This window comes from Pithys albifrons, chromosome 3, assembly GCF_047495875.1.
Source record: "Pithys albifrons albifrons isolate INPA30051 chromosome 3, PitAlb_v1, whole genome shotgun sequence".
NCBI classification, from domain to species: domain Eukaryota; kingdom Metazoa; phylum Chordata; class Aves; order Passeriformes; family Thamnophilidae; genus Pithys; species Pithys albifrons.
Window position 1 is genome coordinate 6,381,962 of NC_092460.1, and position 18,314 is coordinate 6,400,275.

General features: G+C 43.5%; 1 protein-coding gene across 4 annotated transcripts in view; it reads right to left on the minus strand.

Annotated features, from left to right (window-relative positions):
* Positions 1-12,317: 12,317 nt before the first annotated feature.
* The window catches only part of LOC139669689 (monocarboxylate transporter 2-like), a 36,502-nt gene continuing 30,505 nt past the window's right edge, over positions 12,318-18,314 (minus strand). For all 4 annotated transcript variants that reach the window (XM_071550288.1, XM_071550287.1, XM_071550286.1 and 1 more), the window contains 2 exons: positions 16,986-17,861; positions 12,318-14,310 (listed from right to left, as the gene is read on the minus strand). In XM_071550288.1, coding sequence (XP_071406389.1) covers positions 14,021-14,310; positions 16,986-17,861 — 1,166 coding nt within the window. In that variant the 3' untranslated portion in view covers positions 12,318-14,020. The remainder of the gene's footprint in view (positions 14,311-16,985; positions 17,862-18,314) is intronic.

Here is an 18,314-nt window from a genome sequence, read left to right on the forward strand (position 1 = left end):
ATGCAGGGCTCATTCTTGTCCTCTGCAGGCATGAGGGGTTTGGTGACACTAAATGAATGTGTGAGAATAACATGTGCCCACCTCCCATGTGTGAAAACAGAAAAGAGCTCTCAGTCTGGGTGGCTGTGAAGGTCATTTTGGACAGACACTTCTTGCAGTGTCTCCTCTTCTCTCAGCCTTCTTTCCTCCCACTCTGTCTCTGTCTCTGTCTCTCAATCTCCCATTCCAGTTTTCAGGGATCACTTTGAATTGGTGTTCCTGGTTTCTGCTGAATGGCTAGTTTCCATCACCCAAGACATATGCTGCCACTTTTGGCTTCTCAAAGAGCCTTCCTGCTCATCACAAACCTCGTGTATGGATATTGGCACTTCAGGCTTTCAAGATTGAGGTAGATACAGGTGTCAGAATCTGAATTTTTGGCTGGCCAATAACTGTTCTTCCAGTACAAAGAGACATTTGATGCTGTGTACAGTAGCTACCAGCTCAAGAAAATTGTGAGCACTGCAATCTCTGCAGAATTCATTAATTCATTTTGGCCATCTTCCTGTGCTTTCTGAATTTGTTTTCCAGAGATAAGCAGGAGGAGGAATGTTCTCAGCACCTGAAGACAGTGGCTTTCAAGTTCACCCATTCAGACAGTTGCACAGCATCATTCCCAGAGCAGCAGTGACCTCAGGCAGGCACATCCCTTGGAGGCTGCCACATCTGGCCACCTTAGCACAGGAGGAGACTGAGCCCCCATCTGTTCTCAGCAGAGCACTCAGTCAGCTTGTTCATATTAGCTTTCATTTTCAGTTTGTTCATTTTAGCTGAAGAATCAGCAGAGCAGCCTCATCAGTTCAAGCCAACCCATGGGTAGGTTTTAGCAGTGTGGCATAATGGAAACTGCTGTACCTTTTTCCTTAAAAGGCTGTATTCAACGAAAAATATTTATTGAAGATTAACTATTTCACTTTAATAGTGAGGCATGTGACCAAAACATCATGTGAGATGCACATATGAACATAAATATGTACACGTACAGACATGCATGTTAAATATGGAGCTCTGCATTTGGAAGACAATATCAGCTATTTGGTAAAGAACTGGAACAAATTCTGGGGGTGAAAACAGTTCTGCCTGAGTCAAACGTATAACTGAGGTCCTATAACAGAACTGAAGCCCCGTTCCTGACCTTCCCCATCCTTTGGTATGCCACATGCTTCCCACACCTACACACCAATTTGTCACGGCTGGTTACGTCGGCGCATCATGTTCAACACATTTCCAAGGCGCAAAATGAAAGATGATCAGAGAATTTCTGAAATACTTGACACGGGGAAAGCAGGAGATTAATTGCAGCATTAAGGCTGAGTGGGGCACAAAGTGGGAGCTGGAAGAGCTCTGCTGCGGGGGTAGCACCTGTGGAGTTGCTCTTTATGGAGGACCACTGTGTACTGATTTGGCAGTTTGGTTATTGAGCAGTGTGGTACCACTGCCCTCAGTATCTGCATGGCATAAGTGAACTGGTGTGGGCACAGGCAGGGTGGTGGATGCACACCATCCCTGCCCTGAGCACAGAGGGCAGTGCTGGGTTTATCCTGCTGCCCACTGCCTCTAATCCCAGAGAGCAGGCAGCAGATTGGGAAGGGAGAACCCTGGGAGTAAAGCAAAATATCCTTTGTCTTTGTCTGTTTTTATCCCTCCTCCCAGATTTGCGTGTATCTAAGAAAGGAAAATGTCAGGCACAGCACTAAGACAGCAGATAGGAGTCGGGGGGGAAACAAAACTCTAAAAGTTTATAGCAGAACACAGTATAAAAAAGCAGCTAAAGCAAAACAAACAGCCTGGGGACAGAGGGAGTTCGGCGTCTCTGCTGCAGAGGCGCACTCAGTCTCTCTGCAGAAAAATGCATCTCTCGTGCTGCTGGCTAATTAATGACAGCCAAGCTGAAAGCGATGGGGGAAAGTAAGAAGGAATCTCCAAATGCACAGGGAAGAGCGCGCGCATTCCAAAGGAAAAGGAAAAAAACCTGGGCTGTGGAAAGCCGAAGGTCGGGCGGCACCGAGCCAGGCGAGGGCGGTGTCGGTGCGGCAGCAACGCGGGGCAAGGCTGATCTCTAGCGGCTGCTGCTCCCACCGCCGCCTGCTGCGGCTCAGCGTCAGCTTTCGGGGCTTCACTCCAGCACCACCAGCGGGAAAATTTGCCCAGATGACTTTTTTCACCTTTAACTACACAGCAGAATGTATTTTCACTCGCTAAAGCCGCTTCTGTGGCAGCACTACCTATGTCTCTTGGAGCAGAGCTCTGGAGTATTGGGCTTCTTGACAAGAATTGCTTAGATAAAAAAAGAAAACATTGATTTTTTTTAATCTTTCTAGAATTGGTTAGGTTATAGTTTCTTTTTATACTGTATTGAGTAGTTGGTTTCTATTTACTTCTCTGTGGTGTTCAACCCAGTTCCTCCTATGACTGATGGAGGGACAAAAGGGGAGAAAAAAGAGGTCAGAGGCAGATTTGAAGCATTTTTCATTTGCTTTAAACAGTTTTCTTTATACTTCTACACATTAAAAAAAAAGTAAAATGATGGCCTTTCATAAATATTTGTTGGGCTATTAAAAAGAAGAAGAAGAAAAAAGGCATCTCATCTTTGGAATAAACCTTCTGGCTCTTCTCCAGTAGGAAAATGCAACACCTCACTAAGCAAAGCACCCACTTATGACATCAGCCTGTCAGCAAAGCATTTCTTGCTCAAATATGCACCAGTGAGTGCCTGGTTCATGTTTTCCTGTTTCTCAGTCCAAGTCTCTGAAAGGGCAACTGGGAAAATCAGGTGCCTTTTAGCCACCACTTACAGGAATCAAGAGGAAAGAAGGCATGCAAAACACACTTCAAAACAGAAAAAAATGGTGATCATTGTGTACTTTGAAGACCTATATAATATGGGATTTGTCAGGCAAGTCATGTCGCTCTGGCTGTGCTGTACCATCTAAACCCACTAATTTGTTCTCAAGCTGCAAGACTAACAGTGACAATGCATTGCTTTTGCTGTACATATTTGTGTTCTGTGTAATGCTGACAAGTCACTGAAATAGAAACCACACATTCAGAGCATTACTTACATGATTCTGTTTGCTCACACCCCCTTAATCTAAGAGCTTTCTTTTATGAGTTGTTAAGAGACACAGCCCTGCTGTATATTCTGCATATTCCATTAGCAATTCTTAATAACATTTGCTGATGAACATTGCATAAGTCTGGAGAGAAATGTCTACAAACTTCCAAAAAATCATTTCATCCATCACTGTCCTTTAAAACAGGGCATTTTTTTCCAGATAAAATATTACCTTCCCTTAATTAAAGAATATATGATTAAGAATACTTCAAATTAATTTAGCACAGTTAATTCAAGGGGTTTTGCCTATTGCATCCTACTCATCCTGAGTGGTTTCCATTCTGCCTGTACAGTAGCTACACTCCATCATCTATTGTCTGGATGGGCATCTCACAACAGCTAATAATTTTGTCACCAAAACCACAACTGCTTCAGGGAAAGACAGAAACACCTAATCAGCACATAATGTAATGTAGTGGGAAGAAGCCAAGCTGAGGGATATGGGAATTTATAGAAAGGGCAGGTTTGGTTCATTTTTAAGTGTCCAACACTGATCTAATGCTCCTCCCACCAATGGCACCACTAAAATCCCCTTTCTTAGGTAAGTAAATTCTCTCTGATGTTCCTCACATTTGAAGATTTCAGTAATTAGCATGTCTTAGGGCATCTCTCAGTAGCAGAGCTTGACTGGAAAAGCAGCTTGCCCTGTGCTCCTCACTGACCTCTGTGCTGCCACAGCCAATGGCCATTTTTTTTCCTGGATGTAGAGCTCTACTCCTCAGACTGTGCTTTCTGCCCAGGGAAGCTTTTCTTTTTTATTGCTCCTTGCTAAAATCTTTCCCTTTAGGCAAAAGCAGAGCTGTCCCCTGCAATGATGCCTCAGTCGTGAAGTGCTTATGGGAAGAGAGAGATCTTGTTCCTCAAGAAAGGGGTGGCCAGTGCCATCCATCCCTGAGCCAGGGCAGGTTTGAGTCCTTCCATGTAATGTCTGTGTCCTGAAATTTCTTTAATGTCTGTAATGAAGGGATTTACTACAGGGCTTTTCTGGTTTTAATGTCACTTTCGCATTAAAGGGGGGAAAGTGTGCAAGTTTTGCACAAAGTTCAGGCTGTGAGTTGGTCAGGGCTGGGCTGGACAGGAGCCTCTGGAGGCTCTTCCATGAAGGCACGGCAATACTTCATGCCAGCACAAACTGAAAGCACAAACCCTGTAGGGGAAGCTCCTCAATTTTGGCACCTTTCCTTGTAGCTCCTTGGTTTGAGTTTGGGGTTTGGGGTTTGGTGGGGCAGACACTTTCCCAGGCTCCTGCCCTGGGGGCAGCAGCTGCTCAGGGCTCACACCCCAGCATTTGAAAGCAATCCTGAACACATTGTGCTGGATTCAGACCTGGTTTTCACATTTTGCCTCTGGCTATCCCTCTCACAGCCTGACAGCCAGCCCTGACAGCACTTGCTGCCTGTGATGAGGAGCTGCGTGACAGCCAACAGGTAATGGCAGTGCTGCAGCAACCTGCTGCTGTCTGCATGGATCCTTAGGCTGATTCATGCCTCTCTCTCTGGCAGTATGGCCTGACACATCCTGCTTGTCCTGGTGTTAAGGAGACGCCAGTCAGCAGCTCCGTACTTGGAGGAAGCAACCTGTGGAAAATGCCTCTCAACAAGCAGACCCAGCTACAGAGGCCAAGGGTGCATTTAGTGGGCTCTCAGGCACAGGCAGGTATAGGGGAAGGAAAGAATTGCCCCATTTTCATGTTTTCTGGGGCTCTTCCATCAGAGGAGTGATGTTTACTGTGCAGGGTTTCCTTCCCCTTTGCAGTGCAGGCAGAACAGGCTGTGCTTCACCTTGAAGAAGGTACCAAAACAGCCCGTGGCTCTTCTTCCTCTGGGTCCCACCCATGTAAAGCTGTTGTACTCCCTCCTTTGGAGGTCTCAGTGATGGAAGATACACTTAAAAGCCTTTCTACTTATTTATATACATATTTACATGGCTGCTACTGAGCACTGAAGTATTCCTGCTTAAGAGCTCCTGCTTTTCTAGGTTTTTCCAGCTCATTGAAGTCATAATGTCATGACCTGCATTTTAAAGTAGTGCCTCTGTGAAGTGCAGATCAGTCAGTAGATAAGAGTATGGCAGTCCCAAATGTTGCTCTGCAGCTCTGGGGAGCATAGAAACAGCACGAGAGTAGGAGCCACCAGCCCAGCTGAGTGTGGGGCTCGTGGATGTGCAGAAAAGCCAGGGCTGGTGAAGTGGTAATGGCTTGTAGACAAGGACCCAGTGATGTCTCAGCAACCCCAGGATGCTTCTAAGCCACTAGGAAGGCCTAGAAACAGCCTGCACAGGTATACATAGGACTCTGTCACATGCATGTGGTATCTGTTCTCTGCAGGCAGCAGGTAAGTGTGTGTGCAGTGCTCAGAGTGCCCAGTCACATCTGTACATCTGGCTGTTCTGCCCACTGGCCAGAGCTGTCCTTCCAACTGCATGCCAAAGGTCTGGGATCATGAATTCCAGTGGCACTGGAGTAAGAGCCATGAGCTGGTGCAGTTCCTGACCCTGGAGCCACCTCCAGCTCTCCAGCAGTTTTGTCCCCTCCTGCAAAGCCTTTTTGAACCTACACTCCCATCTCTGTTCACATTATGCAGAACAGGAGCAGAGGCTGCTGCTCTCAGCAGTGCTCACAAAGTGTGTGTGCCAAGGGGAAAGCCCTGCTCGGCTCCTGAGCTCGTTTCTCACAGGTAATGGCTCCTGCTCAATCAGCCCCAGAACGGTTCTCCAAACAGCGCTTAACTGCTTACATGCTTAGAAGTAAACCACATTTAGCTGCCCTTAACGCCTTTCCATCTCTATTCTTATGCATTAAGATCAATTTCATGAACTTTCCCAGGTAAGATGATTGCCATCGGCAGGAAGAATGTAGTAAATTAATTATAGATGTATGTTAAATTACTTTCATTACCACTCTCAGTTCTGGGAGGGAGTTGTGTGAGCAGGATGACTGATGAAACAGTGTTTTTACATATTCCCCCCGTAATGGATATTTTTACTTGGCTGCCTGTGTTGTTTCTCAGCTCAAGGAAGATGGAATTACACATTTCAGAAAATGGAGGTTCAGTCCAGAATTAACCTCCAAACATTGCCAGACAACTCTGGCTAAGGCAGACCTGTTGGAATATAGGCTGTCTGTTCAGAATCTTTTCCTGGCAGCCTCAGTGATGGACAAAGGGGAACTGAGGGAGGATTTGTCCTCTTAACACCAGGCACAACCAAATCCAAGGGATTCACTTGCATTTGGAGTGTTGTTCCTACACACTGACAAAGACATAAGAGCCAAGACAAAAGTCAACATAAGTGGAGAGTTATTTTCCATATTCACCTTATAACAACCTTGGTGCATGATATTTTCTAGGGATTAATGACCAGGCCGGTTTAATGGCTCTCTGCTGAACTTCAGGCTATCAACTTTTCACAGCCTATCATTAATCCCTGAAAAGTATCTGGGTTCATGGTAGATACGAGTGAAAAATAATACACAGTGTGAAGGTAAGTATATTAGTGTATATATTGGTATTGGTGAAGGTAATTGTTTCATCATGTACTGGCCCTAATTGCAACTTCAGGTGCACTTGAGAATACAAGTAAATGAGGTACAGCTTAGTTACACCGTACCTACAAAGTGGCTTCACTTCACTTCTGTTTATATGATGTATAATTACTATCTTCACTGGCTGCAAGATGAAATTATGATATTATTGTCCCTCATGTTTCATACTGGAATGTGCTACACAATACTGTATTTTGAAGGATATCTGTAGCAGGTTAAGTCACAGAACCAATACTTAGTGAGCAAGTTAATTCAATATATTTCTAGCCGCTGTACTCACAATTTTTTTATTTTTTTAATCAAAAAAGAGCACAGCAATTGTTTTCTAACAAAAAGGAAAAGAAAAAATATAAACCCAAACAGTCCGGTTGTTTTCCAAAATGTTGAGCTTAGTAAGGACACCAGCCTTCTGGATATTTGGGATTTTCTAAGCCAATTCACTGATGGATGTGTCCAAATGGAAGCTTATCTTTACATGGGTGATTCCTCCTTGTACATCTCTTTTTAAATATGGTAATACAGATGGTATGTTTGCACTCCATGCAGGAGAAACCCTTGGAGCAACAGGGAGGTTTTGCTTCTGGTCTTATTTAATCAGCACAGTTGTCTTTATAAACATCTTGGATGAGGACTCACTCACCCATATGCTCCATATCAATTCAATAGGACTCTTGTCCTACAGACTTTTGATCAACTTTCTGGAGAAGACAGCATCTCATGAAGGGGTAGACATGCTTAAAAAGTCTTTCCACATAAATACTCGACATCTCAGGGTTGACTTTTAGAAAATAACACTGAGATATAAAAAAAAAGTCAAAAGAAGTTAGAAATATGGATCATTATACATCATGTCCCATGTCATGAGCTGTGAACAAACTTTATCACATGGGTTGTTCTGACTGGAAGAGAGGAAAGAAGAGTCCATCCATGGCAAAGAAGCTGTGCTGCCTCCTCAGTCCCTGGCTGTGGTCTGGGCTCAGGGGTCAGCACTGAAAGGAGCTCCCTTCTCCTTTCTCATTGTGACCAGCACCTGGCTGAGACCCACCCAGCACCATTAAAGATGCTCTTAGGATCTCTCTGGACACCAGATTTGAGTGATTCACTGTCTTTTAACACATCAATCCTGACATCACGGGGCAGTGCAGCCCCTGAATCCAATTAGCAGGTTGATTTTCCCTTCAGTCTGTTGGAGCAAGGCTGGGATGTGGGTGCACACCTGTGGGCACAAGGAAGGGCTACCTCAGATGACTGCCTCTGAGGCAGCAGAGCTGCAGAGGTTTCCCTTAGACTTGTAGAAATGCCAAAAGAAACCCCATAGTCCGCTGGGAGAATAATTAGACTTGGCAAGTTTGCTCAACAAGCAGTTCTTACACATAGTATTAATGGGTGATAGGTAGAGTCTGCGGTTTTTCCACTTAATAATGCATGGAACCTCCTAGATATTCTGAGGATCTCTCTCTGGATTTGTGCTTTGTGATCAGATGGCATAACTAATGGCCGGGACTGATTACATACTGATTAAAAACTACTTAAGGATCTCATCTGTCCAGGAGAGGAATGCCAGGCTCTGCAGCACGAGGGAAGTGCTTGTCCCTATTTCATTTCAGTTGTACCCATTCATCTGAATGGCTCTGCTTTGTACATCAGGATTCCTATGTGTCTGAGGTTATTCTGAATTAGGCCTTGAAGCTGATGTCTTTGGTGAATGGGTATCTTTTTCTCCTTGGAAGCCAATGGATTTGACCAGGAAAGTGTAGAAGCACATTATTGTTTGGTGCCTATTCCAAACAGGAGTATTCCCACAAAAGGAAGGAATTTCTTCATGTGACATATTTTGGTGGGACACCTTTGCACTGAAGCAGACAGAAGTCTACAAAACCCTAGAGAGCTGGTGAGAAGTCCATGTTTCTCTATTTTTCTCTTCCCATTGATTTAATTTGGTGCCAAAAATGACAAACTTATGGGCTGGGGAGCTGGACCACGGGCTGGACATTCAGAGATGATGATGGTGTGGTGATGGGCAGTACCAGCCAAGGTGTTTGCACCATTACGACAGTCAGATACTTGGTCTGAAGTAGATCCATACTTTGGCTCCTATGGGCAAAGTGCAGGACTCTGTCCTGTGTGTGTGCATTGAGGGACACTCCCATCCTTTCCAGCATAAGATACTTCCTAGCTGCCTTCAGCAATAGATGTATTTCCTTCTTATCCCTCCTAAGATCTTCTGGGCACATTTGCCTTTATAGGTAAGGTATAACAAAGCTGCATTCACCAAAAGGTCTTAAAGTCTACCCCTGCTGAGACTACCTCTAGCTTTTCCCACAGCATAGGCTGGCAAACACTCATTCAGCCACTGCAGGCTTCTGGTGTGGGATTAGTGAATCTTTGCAGAGGAGCAGAGCTGGGTGTGCAGTCTCTGAAGAGGCTTTGCAGGACTAGATGATCTCCAGAGGTCCCTTCCAACCCCAACCATCCTGTGATTCTGTGTGTGATTCTGCAACAGCTGACATGGACAGCCTTGGGCACCAAATATCTGTAACTATAACCTGTAAGATTGGAGAAATCAAAATGCAAATGCCTCTTTTGAACACTGGGAAGGACTGCTACATCTAGAGGTACAAACGTGGTGTCTGTGCCAGACCCTCCATGAGTTGCCTAGTCCTTGCCTGGTGCTGCTCCTCTGAAGTTTCCCCAGTCTGACTTGCAGGGTAACAAGGCTGTCCAGAAAACTGCATCTTGAATTGCTGAATAAAATATGAGCTACAACTCCTAAAGGGCTTTGTAGTGCCTAAAAAATGTTGGAATAGGGAAAAACCTACTGATAAAACATATAGAAAGAGCATGTTATGACAGCAAAGTGCAATGTAAAGTTAGTGTGGCTGAATACGGCAGTTTAAAAAAAGAAAAGAAAGGAAAGCCATTAGAAGAAGCATTTGCAGTCCAAAATCATCAGTAGTACTTAATTTGAAGTGGTGTAGAGCATGTATCAAAAAGTAGTAACATATAAACAAACACACAAACAAAACTAAAAAATGGACAGATAATTTTTAAATATTGTCCAAACTTATGCCTTTTTAAGAGGGGAGGGGACATACAATTTTCCACTTGCATAGATATCCTCTCCAATAGTTTGATTGGTGGATTAAAGGCTTGGGTATCGCAAGTCATGTGGGATTGTATCTGTCCAAGCCTTTAGACACCTGTGCTGTTGAGCACAGGGAGATTCACCCTCTGCAGACACACCAAAGTTCCAGGCACAACTGTCATCACAGCATCACACCTGGACAGGACAATGGGCTGTACAGTTTATCAAAGGGAATTTTGTGATGCTGTTACTGATAATAGCAGGGTCTTGACTGCAATGACACAGAAGATCCCATTTACCTAAATATGTCCATTCTCTTGGTGTCAGGATGTAAATGAGCTTCTCCCCGAATCCAAACCAAAACACAGCAATACTGTAGCGAGTGCCAAAGCAGACTGTTTCTGAGCTGTGCTGCCACTGTGCGAAGCTTTGCTGACAGTTAAGAATGTCCCTCATCAAAACACCCTCACACAGTTCTGATAAGTCTAAATAATGCTATTTTATAGACAATGTCACTGTCACCGCAGAGGGCATGAAAGCTGTCTTTTAAATTCATTCCAGATGTGATCTGAATGCACCTGTATTGTCTACTGGGTGTTTTCTGAACACAGCCAAACAAATTTGCCATCAGCTGCCATGGGAACTGTCCTTCTGAATTATCTCCTGTGTTGTCCAAAGCAATTGCATATTTCAAACATATAGGTTGGCATTTCATTTGTTTGCTTGCTTACTTTTATTTTTAACACAGTCACTACCAAGTTGCCTCTACTCATTTGTGGCTTCAGACTTCTCAAGTCTCTTCACGTGTTTTTCATTTTCTGAACACAGTTCATTCTTTTTATTTAACAGAGGACGATGCTGTGTGTGGCAAAGCAGTATCTGGCACAATGTGTGATGGCACAAGATGTCCCCTTCTAGTAGTGTGACACTCCCCCATGTGGCACAGTCACTGTTCTGTCATCCTGTTAAAAAGGGAGGTAGGAAGGAGTACAAATTTTGCCATGTCAAAGTGTTGAAATATTTGAATTCCACCTCCATGCATTTACATTTGGAAAGTTAAATATAGGGAGGGTAAAAGTGAAGGGAACTACAAATGAGTACATGGGATAAATCTAAATCCAGTCCATGGTACTTGTCACACCTCCCCATCAAACACCACTCGTGCCTCATCAGCAGAACACGATGAGTGCTGGGAGTGCTGTGTGGCTTCCTGCTCTGTTGACTTCCTTTGTGGTTGTTGGGAATGACGGTTCAGCATCCAAATCAGGCTCTTGACAAAGTTTAAGCAACCCTGGAAACAATGGGCAATTGCTTCTAATAAGGTCACAAGCTAATGAAATGTGAAAAAAGGCTCATAATTGTACTCCAAAGAAAGTGTTTGCAATCATCCTTGCACGTCTGACACCCCAAATATCCCTCCTGTGCCTGGTACGTGTGTTTATGGTACAACACTCCCAACCTCTTGACTTGACTACACAGGTGCTTTCCAGACTTAAGTAAATATGAATATTGTGTTCAATTTGCCACATAAATCACTAAATTAGATGCACAGGCAGGTTCTACTTCATCACAAGAGCTTTTTGTAATGGATACTGCATATTGCACCAGTCATTTTTAATAACTGAAAATGTTCTTAGGAAAGTTTGAGAGTTTTCCAAGCATGGATTACAGTTTGAGCCTGCGAGGTGTTGAATTCATTGGATTTGAGTCAGCGAAGCATGTCTAGGCCTACTCACAGGCTTTTAAATACACAGTTATTTGGCATTGCTTTGCTGCAGGGATTAGTGAGATGCCGTGATCAGAGGTTTGAGTGTAGGGTGGGAGAAGGAGGGAGGGAACAGGGAAGAGTCAGGCCACCCACCACTGAAAACCTGTAACCCCCAGAATTGTCTTAAAATAGTTAAGGCTTCCTACATGACAGAAATAGTTCCATAATCTTAAAGACAGCATATGTTTCTATGACAGGAAGGTGAGCAGGTTAAATGCAGTAGCTGCTTCATGTTAGAAGAATTCTGAAGCCTTAAAGATCTACTTATCCAATGTAGCAGCTTTTGCCCTCAGGGGCAGTTTAACAAGGGCCTCTCTTTCCAGAGGATTTTCATAGATAGCTGAACAGAAGAGCTTTTTATTAAAAATTTTATCTGTATTAACAAAGTTTTATGACCTAAAAAGCTTGCTTTGAGTTTCTGCTAGGCAAGGAACCTCAGCATCAGCTCCTACTGCAAGGACAGCTGGGGATCTGGGTCATTGTTCCTATGATTTATTGATATGACCTGGTGGAAAGGTATGAAAATCATCTTGCCAGGTCATTCTCCTCTGTTTTCAGACTCCTGGACCCCCAGAACTGGAGGGGTGAGTCAGGCTGGCCCAGATCACTGAGGATGGCAAAGGAACCCTGTAGCAAGGAGCTCCCAGTGGTGGTTCTGGAAGAAAAGGCTATGACCAAGAGTTGTATGACCATATACGTAGAGCCAGGACTAGAAACCCCCTGAGGATAAACTCCTTACTGAATCAAAAGGCAGCATTACACACATGGGCAAATGTAAATTCATTTAATTTCTTAAAACAGTTTTATTAAGTATATGAAAGCTTCCAGAAGGCATATTGGAAAATGTTCACAAACTTCTTTCAATGCCTTTTTTACTGCAGTATCATAGATACATTTGATAGAAATAAAGGGTATTAGGGTATTATTAACACAGCACTGAAAGCCTAAGTGTATCATATAGATTCTGTTTTTTCAGAAAAAATACAAGATATGACACAGGGATAAAACTTAAATCCTACCAAAGTCAATGGCCAAAGACCACTGTTGTTCAGTGAAACAAAAGATTTCACAGAAAAGGTATTTATGAAAGTATTTTTACAAGCCTTTCTTCATAGTGTGAACACAAGTCATAACCAAATAGAGTTTTTCAGTAACAAAGTCATTAAGAAATACTATCTGATCACATACAGGTAATGTTGAAGCAAATTAAAAGGACAGCTAGCCTTTGCCCTGTGCTAGCTTCAGATCTGGGTGATCTGCCTGAGAAGTCCTTGGTTTTGTGCAGTCACTTGGAGGTAAATCCAGAAAAGTCACAGAGTTGTGCTGCACAATGCCATGCTCAGCATCCATGGCTCCTGGGCAACAGCTGCTTAGTGTAAAACACATCAAAGTCCAGAACTTCCCAGCTCAAAATTATCACCATGGGATGAGAATCTCAGGCCCACCTCTGCACCACTGACCTGGGGAAAACTTTATTGTCACAGGATGGCATAAGGCCAGCAGGTATTGCAGTGCCAGCACCAGGGAGGTGCCTATCCCGGCCCAGACAAGGGGGAGGCAGCTGGGGTTGAGTTCCCTCCAGGGTGGATGCAACTTAACCAGGTTAAAAAAATATGGCACAAGGTCACAGCTCTGAGATAGTGTTTAAAATCACTAATCCTGAGTAGCATGAGGCACACAGTAAGCAGACTACACTGCAGAGAGGTCTGCAGTTTAATGCGTGACTATCCATGATATTCCCTGTTTTCTGGCAAGGGGATACCTGTGCTCAGCAGGGCTTTTAGGCATCTAACTCAGAGCAATGGATCCCCATTTCAGCTCTGGCATGCCTAAGCTTTATTCATTGATGCAACAATGCCCACAGCTCCCGTGTGCTTCAGATCTTCATTTGTACAATTAATTAATAGTAGCAGCACTTACTGCCTCACCAGGGTGTTGTAAAGAAAAAGCATGCTAAAAATGGCAAGGCACTCAGAAATTGGATAATAAGGACTTTGTAACCTCCTAGGGAAAATTTAAATTTCCAGTCTATGAATGCAGATCAAAGTTTAAGCCCTTTAAAACCAAATTTCTGCCCCGCACAGACAAAGTGCCTGGAGAAAGACTCCTATAATAAGTTGGTCATGTGCTGGCCCCGTGCATAACATCACCCTTCTGGCCTTTTCCCTAAGTAGAGCTGTAGTACAGGGAATAACAGCAGGCTGTCAGTCACACCCCAACTCAGCCCCTCTGGGAAATGGGAAACATCTAAAGGAAAATATTGCAGGACCTTTGATATGCAAACGGACACTGCACAGTGTCCCAGCACTTCATAAGAATCAAGACTTGTTTTTGTTCTAGTCTTCTCCTACAACAACAATAAATAGGATGCACATGGCAGAGAGCAAAATTTAAAAACCTATTGTGTTCTCACAGTTGGTGCTCAGTTTAACAAACCAGAAGTCATTTCCTGTTCAGCTCACGAGAACAGGTTTAAACTTCATTTGTACCATTCATTTCTTTCTTTACTCCTTGTTCCTCTCTCAAAGGTTCCAGCTCAGGTCCAACCTCTGTGGTGTCTTTGTTCCAGTTATTTCTGCCTTCATTTTCTGTCCTTACAGATTTAGGATCCTCTTCTTTTGCCTTTCTCTCCTTCTCCTCCTTGGCAAGCATGCGATAATTGTAATAATTCATGATGAACAGGAAGGTTCCTGCCAGGACCATCACAGCTCCACATTTAATGAACATGTATTTGTAGTCCCCAAAGGTATCAATAAGAGTTCCTGTGAAACATTTTTAAAAGGAGGGGGGAAAAAAGAAACTTAGCAAGGAAGGAAAGATTATTGTCTTTTCAGATCCTAAATGTAAAGGAACACACTTGTAGCTTTAGGATAAGACAAAACTTCTGATCTGTTCCACAAACACCCTGAACCTGCAAATACTTCACTCATGTTCCACTATACAGCCTGTGGGTAGCTGACATTTGTCTAGATAACACTACTGATCATTTGCACAGTTAAGTAGAAGGGACAGACACTGTAAAGTCTGGACTTTTCCAGCACACCTATTTTTCCCATGGAAAAACTAATCCTCTGACCACAAAGCCTGCAGGCAGCCTTTTCGATGACCACAATGATTTGAGTTAGCAGTCCTTAGGCTGTCAGTGAGACTGGCAGCTTTTGGGAAGACCTTCCTGAGATGGCACCTGCCCACTGGGTCTCATCTCAGACTCCTGACAAGGATCCTCCAATTTATTCCACCATGGGTCATTCACCAGCATTAGAGGGGACTCAGCTTTTGGTCACAGTTGCCCTTTCTGCATTTATACCCATGATCTAAAGATGAAAGGGCACAGCATGGAACTGGAAAACATTAGTTCCAGGGAAAGCAAAGATGATGCTGTCAATGTCAGATAATTTCAATGCCAAGAATAATATGTGACAAGTTCCTCTCAAAGGTTAATGCCTCTGCTACGGAGTTACAGAGTAATTGAAGGGAGACAGCTTAATTGAAATGTCACTGTCCTCCATTATGTCCAAATGTAACGCAAATCTTATTGGGATTATGATCCTGAGCATTAATTCCCATTTACTGGAGCAACACAGACCATTCTTAACATCCCAAATCCAAATTAAAGTAAGATCCACTCCTAACCTGGACTTCATAGGATAGATAATACTCCTTGAAACTGCCCATCATCCATTAGCTCTCTGAGTTTTTGGAATATATTCTCCTCCTTAAAAAGAGGGACCTTTAATTACTTCCCGGTTGACCCCTAATGTTGAAAACCTGATGATTAATTATCCCACCGCATTACACTGACAAGGGATTCTATGGTCACCAAATGGATTTCTTGATCACAAAAGTAATCATTTTTCACTGGTTTTGGTCAATGGTTTCTCCTGGATCCTCCCCAGCTGCCTCGGTACACCATTTTCAATGCACTGTGTTTTTCATGTTACTGGTGAAACATCAACCAAGCACTAATTGCAACAATTTTTCCTTTTCTGCTCATCATGATGACCTACAGGTCTCCTAAATAGGTTTCAATGAGAGTTTTAATGAGTAGAGTATTGGAAAATTCAACAGTAGGATAGTCTTGCCTCTTTTCCTTTGAGAATGAGATAAAGTCATAAAACACACTGGGAACAATTTACTTAGTTCATTAAAGCAGAACCCAGCAGTAGGTTATTAAAATGCCAAAGAACCAATAAATTTGCTGCTTATTAAAATGGTGGGGAAAACCCTACAAAACTAATATTACTGATAATTACCTAGAACTGCTTTAGCCTCATTAGCAGTCTCTGGTCATTAACTTAATCTTCCACATGGAAAATTACATAATTCAGAAAATAGTCATTTTAAAATTGTATTTTCTTTTGTTTGTCATTAATTAAATAATGAATCTCTAAGACAGCAAGAGGATACAGCTGCTTCTGTCACACTGTATGAGCTACATAGTAATATGAAGAATTAAACAGCTCTACAGGATGTGTCATGTGGAGTATTAGCCACATCTCAGTGTTGAATCCAGGAAATGGGTTTAAATTGCCTTCTTTCTGTGCAACCTATACTTTCAAATAAAGACAGAACACACAACCTAATTAAACATTTTTGCATACTTCGAGGTGACCAGTTTCCAAACCAGTTATTCAAGCTTGCATACGGGTGAATGCAAATTGCAGGACCGGGCAAATAGGTGGGATGGTATCCATAAACTGGGAGAATGTCACCTATACAGCAATTTAATTCATAGTCAACTCAGATTTGACAGTACGTGAGCCAAATGCCAGATTCAAATATGGTGTCTCCCAGAGATGGGGTGCTCCTTGTGGAAATAGAGCACATGCTATAGAGGGAATATTAAAACTGTTATATCACAGGAGATCACTGCTCCCACTTGTCATATGACTGTAAGTCCTGCTGAAGGGTCAATATTGTTCAAATGAACCTGTGAGGGTCTCTGTCTTTTGATATTTCAAACCATTCAAAATAAACTTTTTTATTATTTCTGAAACAGCCTTAAATATATCAGCTGCACTAAGATGACTCAAATTCATAAGTGAAGTACTCAGAGCCTTAGAGACAGAGAACCAAAGGATTTCACAGAACTGTTGTGTTTTACTATGCTGAAACTGTGGTGGACTCCAGCCTTTTGCAACAGGAGAAATCTCCAGGAGGAGCCGTCTGCAGTTCAAGGTTCTTCATGTTGCAGGAAGTCCTGACCTGCAAGTTCATTCAAATGTTTGAAGGGACCAGGGATTGAAAGATAACTCTCCAAAACTGACTTCAAGTGGAGGAAGAGTAAAGGAGCAAAGAGGAAATGCTGGAGGAGATATCAAGGGTCTCCTTCCCTGTGTAGTTACTGGTGGAAAAAATGGTGTTTGGGAACCTGCGCTTGCAAGAGGCTAAATACAAGCAACAACCCAGTGGAAGCAGAGGAAGAACATACACTCACCTCCAATAGGTGGTCCCAGCAGGATGGTGCAGCACTCGGCGATGGTGACCAGGCCAACGGCGCTTGTGAACCGGGAGGCTCCCACCAGGTCCATCAGTGTTTCAAAGAGCATGGCACAAACCATACCAAAGGCCAAGCCATAAAAGCCAGAGTAGACAACGAGCCCCGTGTAGCTGGAAGCCAGTGGACACAGAAGGTGGCAGGTGCCGTTGAAAGCAATGGAGAAGCTGAAAAAGTATTGAATTCGTGGCCTCACCCATTTACTGTTTGCAATGATGCCAGTGGTGGGTCGAGCAACCATGTCCACAATAGCAAGAATTGAAAGGAGGAAAGCAGCTGAATATTCATCAATGCCAGTGTGCTTTGCATAGGGTGCCAGAAAAACAATGGGGGCAAAGAAACCCAGGAACATGAGCACGTTTCCAATCAGGTAAATCAAGAACCCTCTGTGTTTAAACAGGGAAAAATCGAGGTACTGGTTGATTTTTTCACAGCAGTCCTTTCCTCCTTCTTCTTCTGTTTTGTTCTCCATGGGGACACTTGTGGGACTACTCATTTCCAAGGCATCTTCAGTGATCTTTCCTTTCAGACAATTCTTGCCCTCCTCAGTTACCTGGGTTTTCACTGATGCTGTGGCTGCCCCGATGGGTCTGAAGAGAGCACCTGCCACACAGCAGTTTAATAAAATTGCCCCAAGAATTAAAAAGCTGCCTCTCCAGCCAAAATTGTCAAAAAGGAACTGGTTGAGAGGTGCCAGCGTGCAAAGCATCACAGGGCTCCCTGCCATAGCAAGGCCATTTGCGATGGGTCTTCTTTTCAGAAAGTATCTCCCTATGATTATCACTGATGGCTGGAGGTTGAGAGCAAGGCCAAATCCTGGAAAACAGTTGAGATAACCAAAGGAAGATTTGAGACCCATTTCTCCTCAGCTTATGGTTTAAGGAAATTCATGGACAAGTGGATCATTGGTGGCTCTTCAACAAGGTAATCTGGATGCAAACTTTGCTCAAGGTATCTCTGAGCTTCTGGCCACCACATTTGAGTAACCAGACCCCAGAAAGACCCTCTCAGCCAGAGAACTTCCTTTTGCACTGTAAACCTCTTGGGTGGCAAAACTAGGACACAGAATTTGCTTCAGAATAAACTGAAACTATTGTTTCCATGAACACTGCCGGGTTCTGTCCAGACACAGTGCCCTTGCTGGGGTAGAGCACGGATCTATTTAAAAACATGATAACCCCCACTTTGAGGAAGGTTTTTCTGGCTTGAACAGTGCCAACCACCGAAGCTGGGTCTCTCCTTCCACGGGTCATGGGCACCCAACAGTGC